The sequence below is a fragment of the Lissotriton helveticus genome, chromosome 10 (genome assembly GCF_964261635.1).
Source record: "Lissotriton helveticus chromosome 10, aLisHel1.1, whole genome shotgun sequence".
NCBI lineage: Eukaryota > Metazoa > Chordata > Amphibia > Caudata > Salamandridae > Lissotriton > Lissotriton helveticus.
In genome coordinates, this window is record NC_136071.1 from 56,738,203 (window position 1) to 56,745,264 (window position 7,062).

At 43.0% G+C, this 7,062-nt stretch overlaps 1 protein-coding gene across 1 annotated transcript; it reads left to right on the plus strand.

Annotated features, from left to right (window-relative positions):
• Window positions 1-577: 577 nt before the first annotated feature.
• On the plus strand, window positions 578-1,501 carry LOC144785463 (olfactory receptor 1F1-like). Its single transcript, XM_078664352.1, has one exon. It carries the CDS (start codon window positions 578-580, stop codon window positions 1,499-1,501), a length of 924 nt encoding a protein of 307 aa, XP_078520478.1.
• Window positions 1,502-7,062: the final 5,561 nt, after the last annotated feature.

Consider the following 7,062-nt stretch of genomic DNA (forward strand, 5'->3'; position numbering starts at 1 on the left):
TCAAATACCCAGGATTAAGGAGCAAAAGAGATTTGCAATATATAAGGAGAGAATTTCTGCTAAAAGGGGCAACATAAAAAGCAATGTGCCTTGGGTGCTTCAAGTGTGAAGACCAATCTATACTGACCTTGCCCAGCAAGCAGCCACCTTAGGCTTCTATATATTGGCAAACAAAAGTTTCACCTTTGCCCGCAAAGGCACTGCTTAATTTACACCAGTGGTTTCCTGCGCATGGCACTAACACTTATTTATCAACACCGGTGCTTGTGAATGTCTGCCACAAGGTGGCGCTGTCTGGAGAATTTAAAGATGAACAAAAAACAACTGTTAATTATTAATTCAATATACATTAACAAGTACTCCTACCTGCTGCCCAAGCCATTCTCATAGATTTGAGGGCCTGAAATAGTTTGAAGTGTCACACTAGTAGGAGTGTGATCATTAGTAGTTGTGTTGGTATCACTGTATACAGTCACCTGCTATACTGTTATCATAAGCTACAAACACAGCTTTATTGCTTAGATTGGTAATGGTTTCTGCAATTTTATTATTTATTCAGGGTATATCAAGTGTGGATATGGATGAAGGCAATCGAACGACTTTGCATGAATTCATCCTTTTGGGATTTTCTGACCTTGGTGAGTATCAGAAATTCCTCTTCGTCCTCTTTCTCATGATGTACATCCTCACACTTTTTGGAAACATTATTATCATCACATTGATTGTTAAGGACTCTCGTCTTCATACTCCTATGTACTATCTTCTCAGTTGCTTGTCAGTGGTAGATATAGGTTTCACCTCTACTACCATCCCAAAACTTTTAATCAACCTCCTTCTTGAAGCTAAGACAATCTCCTTTGCGGGCTGTTTTACACAGATGTTCTTCTTCCACTCCATTGGTAACATGGACAGCTTCCTCCTGGCACTGATGGCTTATGATAGGTATGTGGCAATCTGCCGGCCTCTCCATTACACCATGATGATGAATAAAAAGCTGCTATTGCTCCAGGTATCAGGATCATTGGTGATTGTGTGTCTGCATTCATTGCAGTACACACTGAGGACCTCCAAATTAACATACTGTGGTTCCAACAAGATCTACCACTTCTACTGTGAAGTCGCACCACTCTTCAAGCTCTCCTGCTCAAACCTCAGGACTATTACACTCATAGTAATGGTAGAAGCAGGCTTCATTCTCTGTATACCATTCCTCTGTGTTGCCATCTCATATGGGCACATAATCAGCACTATAATGAAAATGCCAACTGCTGTTGCCAAGCTGAAGACTTTTTCCACCTGTTCTTCACACATTGCTGTTGTCACACTCTTCTATGGGTCAACAGTTTCGGTTTATGTACGGCCTCCTTCATCTACATCTGTTCTTGTAGATCGGTTCTTAAGTTTAATGTACATTGCAGTGACTCCGATGTTGAACCCTTTCATCTACAGTTTGAGAAACAAAGAGGTCTTAGGGGCTTTGCGGAAAGTACTTGGAAAGTAGGCCTTCACGGAACACAAGCTAAGTGATATCTTTTACTGCCAGTTTAGGAAGTGGTGTCTTTTACAACCAGTTGAGGACCATGACAACTGGGGGCCTCATTTATGAGGCCCCTAGCGCTGCCCTAACATCACTTTTTGTGACGTTCCGTGGCACAGGAGCGTGCTCCATATTTACGTAGCAGCACTACGGCCCTGAGGCCCTTGGGCCTTTGTTATTTATGGGGACATGTGGGTGGGCGCCCCAAGACAGTAATTGAGCCGGTCCCAGGTAGTGAGGTCTTTACAGGCTCAGGTAGGGTGGTTGCATGCCCCCCTCCACATTTGCTAGGCACTCAGCCCCGAAGGATGGTGTTCCAGGAGCCTGAGGTTACAGGCCACACGCCTTTCTGCTTTTTTGGCACATTTGGCCTTGGGGGATGGGGTCTATAGAGATAATTATTGGGGAGGGGGGCCATGTGCCACCCTCCCCTTCATTGACACATTTGGCCCAAGGATTTGTGGTCCCCAGGGCCCTGCTGGCTAGGGGGTGGCACTGACCCCCTCTCCAAAAATATAAGTGTGAAGACTGTGGGCCTGGTCTACCCTGGGGGTCTAATATAATTAAATATATTAAAACTCCTACAGCTGCTGTTTTTACATTATTATTTAAATGTAAATCCCGTAGTCCCCCGTGTAGTGAGTGATTTTTTTTGGTTTAAATTAATTTGACACTAGGTGGGGCCCTGCTGCGTACCCTAACCCCCACCACACACCCTAGGGATGCAGGATATCCCTACTCTGCACCCCTATATTTTTATTTTTAAAATTAAATGCAGGACAGGCAACTAAATCCCTGAGTCCTATAATGGTTTCCTGCAACATTTTTCTTCATGTTGCAGGCAGCCGATCAGAGAGCTCACTTCCATTGGAGCGTGTCTCCCACAGAAGTGAATTGACCCAAGGAAAAAAAATAGCCCCCTGGGCCAAACAAAACACTGTTTTTTTTAATTGGGTTTCAGGAAATCTATTGAGTGTACCTCCAAAGCAAATGTCCAGATATGAAAATATTTTTGTTCTCTAACTTCTTAAGAACTACAGAAATGATTTACACAAAAACATGCTTTCTGGACCAACATCTTGCTTGCTTCCAAATTTGGAGTAATTCCTTTTAGTAGCTTTTGCGAAAGCACGGCCCAGAAAAGTCTATGAAAAATGCATGGGGATTTTGCATTTTGGAACCCTCCCCTTTTTCTTGGCCCATGAATGACTGATTGTTCCAAAACCTTCCATGATCAAACTAAGCAGAAAAAGAGAAAGTTTTTGGGAGAGTTTCATGGAGTTTTATCAAACAAAAAGGGCACTTCCTATTGAAACTGACCTAACTGTAACTTCCCAGTGGCGGCCACCCCTGGGTAATATAAATAAGTAATGACTCTATGGTCACTCCATGGTGAAAAAGACTCACATGATGATTTGAAACATGTTTGGTCCACATACCACAATAAAATGCACTAGCAGTAACGCCCATGTGAGTGTGTCCATCTGTCATAGAGTAACAATTTGTTTTTTCATTATTGCTGTTATCGCTGACCTGTGGATGCACTCTGCCTCTTTTGGGCTTGTGGCAGATAGTATTTCAGAAGAATAGGTGCTACTGAATTTATGCATTTATATTAATTCATGTATTTGGAGGGACTGAAGTCTGAGTGACTTGTGAATGTCAGAAAAACCAGGGAGGAGAATGTAAAATCATATTACCATTGTTACCATTAACCATTGTATATATTTTAAACTACATGTTTAGGTGTTTGATTCCTTTTTGTTGTAAACTTTATAGAGGGTTTGCAAATGCTTTCCAGTGTTCTCACAATGTGTCAACATCAGTGATTGTCATTTGTAACACTGTGAACAGAGTTCCTGGTCACACTGAGAACACTGCATATATTACTATTTGTTTTATGTACTGACGTTGATATACACATTGTGGGAAGCAGGCTCCAAAGGCCCCAAACATCCCATGGAATTGTGGTAATCCCTAATATGACCGTCCCATGGGAGCTAAAACAAACCTGATAAAAGGGGATATCAGGAGATTATCTTCCCAATAAAAGCATGCATGCTGTGCTGGCAAGGGAGTCCGCAGGATATCTATTTGTCCGAAAGTAATCGTATTAGTGTAACATGAGGTTGATTTGCACATGTTTACTGTATCTCTGAACTACAGAAGGACACCATGTATCAATTTGTGGCATTTCATTTAAGGAATCAATGTGTGTGAGTCAGTGTCACACATATTATCCTAGAAGGGTGTAGTTGAAAAAGAACAACTGGACTCATAAGTATGTGGAATAACCTGCACGTATAGTGAATCCAGTGACTGTGTGATGTCTATTTCAGTGTAATATTGGTGATGATGTGAATTAAATCACTCTAGAAACTAGATGTGAAGTTGTGTTGTGACTCTATAAAAACATTTCAAAATAGGGAAACAAAAGCTAAGTAGCTATGTTATCGTTTGGAGCCGTAAAAGAAAAAAGAAAACAAGCATTGACAAAGCCAATAGCTCTTACTGCAGTGTGCTAACACACAAAAAAACCTCCAAGGAAAGCTGCAGCTTATTAAGGACCATACCTGATGCATAACTCAAATAGCTGCTTTGACTAAAAGTTGCCTCAGATGTACAAGTCCGATTATCCATAGAAAGCCATGGCCTAGGTAAAGTAGCGATACATGTGCCTCTGAGTTAGTGCGTCTGTGAGACATCTAAACATTTGAATCATGTCATGATATATCCAAGAGCCTGCTTTGGAAAACACTTTTATAGTCATAAGCTGTTTCTAAGATTTTGGCATTTTGTGAAATATACTCAGTAAACTAGTCAATAATCTTTCTAGGTAACTAAACAGCAAAATAAACTGCAATCAGGTTGACCCTTATCTCCATTGAAACCTGAGGGGTTTGCATTTCATTTCCCAGTCCTGATACATACTTACCAGCCCCTTTAAAAGAATACCTTTGTTTCAATTTCCACTGGGGAGAGAGATATTCAGAAGATTTAGGAATACCGTTTAATTACACCTCTCACTGTGTGATCTTTATTTCTCACCCAAGGCAAATGTAAATAACCAAGATGTGACTGTGGTCCAAGGGACACCATTATTAATTGAAATGTCACTAGTTTTGGTATATCATTCCAGTGGCCCTTGATTTCGATGGATCAATAGAGAATGTGAGTTCATTTTTATTTATATTTAATTTCTTTTTAAAGATCTCAGTTATTTATTGTGTGATGTTTTGTGTTGGTATGTAGTGTTATATTGTTCCTTTCCATTCATTTCGCTTATGCATGTGCAAGTCAGAATCTTCTCTATACATTGATGTCATGTGCAAGTTGGGATAGTGAACTAATGAAGTGGAAATACCTAGTTCTGGGTTTACAGAGACTGAATCATGCATATTCTGGAATCTGGTGCAAATGTATGGTGGAATTAAAAATTTTACCCTATCAGTTAATGGTTCAGCCAATCACCTTTGGACAGATAATGCTCATCATGCCTCCATGTGATCTCTTTCATCAGTACTTAATCCAATTTGCTCCATGATAGAAGAAGTTGAGTCAGACACAATAGTTGTTACTGCCTTCCTTACCCTTGGAGAAACATATTTTGATAGTACAAGAATTTGGGCCAATGGTTGAGAGGGGTGAGACCCTTACTCAAGCAACAACCACAATCCTTGTCAGAGTAAGGCAGAAGCAAACCCCAAATTAATCTGTACTGTACCCTTTGGTAGCTTAGCCCAGAGCTGTTAGGCTTGACTTAGAGACAATGTGTAAATTCTTTATGCAGCACATCAAACAGCAATAAAGTGAAAACACAACACAAGAAAAATCCCACACCCATTGCGAAAATTACAATACATTTTAATAAATAAATCAATTCCAAAATGACAATAATCCAATTAGTAGAACCTGAGATATGCAATTCTTAAGATTCCAGTGAACATAGTGTCAAAAAGCAGAAAGAGGCAACTATGGTTTTCTGGTTTGTGCTAGACCAGGACAAAGTCACAAGTTCAGGCCGAACGCAATGGAGCGCAGGTCAGCGGCAGGGACCCACTTAGATCAGTTGAAGAGAGTACCTTAACACTGGTTGCATAGACATGTGGAATACCAAGAGGAGTATAGCTCACACAGCAAAAACGATGCATGGTCTGGGCAAGGAGATGCTGCAGGCAGCAGTGGTTCCAGTGTGCTGCATTGGGTAAGGTGCCAACACTTATCTTCCATTTGTATCCGGAGCCCACTCCGTACGAATCGTACACGACCGTCCGAGTCGCGAAGTACAATCCGTATTCCGTGAATCCGTCCGAATCGTCGCGATCCGTACGTATTGCAAGGCTGAAAACGTGAACCGTACGACTCGTACACATACTGTACGACTCGTACACATACTGTACGACTCGTACACATGCCGTACGACCTGACGAGTACGATCCGGACCGGGGTATGAGGACGCGATTCGTACGGTCCACGTCAGGTAAGGGCGAGTCGTACGGAAAAGCACACAAGCACATACACACCGTACGGTCCGTACCCCCATGATCGCAGGGGTACGCACTGTACCACTGTGATCATGGGGTGAACCAGCCGTACCCCCATTGTACGATGGGTGTACGAGCCGTACCCCCATTGTACAATCGGTGTACGAGCCGTACCCCATGTACGATGGGTGTACGAGCCGTACCCCATTGTACGATCGATGTACGAGCCGTACCCCATTGTATGATCGGTGTACGAGCTGTACCCCATGTACGATGGGTGTACGAGCCGTACCCCCATTGTACGATCGGTGTACGATCCGTACCCCATTGTACGATCGGTGTACTAGCCGTACACCATGTACGATGGGTGTACGAGCCGTACCCCCATCGTACAATGGGGGTACGGCTCGTACACCCATCGTACAATGGGGGTACGGCTTGTACACCCATCGTACAATGGGGGTACGGCTCGTAGACCCCATGATCGCAGGGGTACGGTGCGTATCCCTACAATCATGGGGGTACGCACCGTACCCGGGGGCCCCTTCCGTACCTGTTTCGGCGCGAACTCTGCTTTTACGGCTGTTTTCAGCTTCCGTAGAAAAAGGGTTGTACGGTGCGTACCCGACACTTATCGTACTTGCTGGGTCGTAAAAACCAGCCGCGAACCGTACAGATATTGCGTACAGCGGGTTCCGAGGGAGAATTGTACGGAGATTAGAGTCGTACGGTGTCTTGTACAACTCGTACGGAGTACGGCTCCTGGTACGAATCGTACTTCGTCGTACGTATGGGGGACGTTGCAGGGTACGATTCATACGGGAAAAACACTCCGAACTGCTATTCGGAGCAGTTTTTCCCGATTCGGAATCGACCCCTAGGACAAGTAAAACGTGAAAGTACATGCCCAATCATTTAATGACAATACACCCTGCCCTATGGGCTGCCTGACTTATATTTATCAAGAAGGGAGGTTTTAGCTTGGCAAAGGTGTTATTTTGCAAGCATATTATCAGTTAAAAACTACCAAAAGAGCTGCAA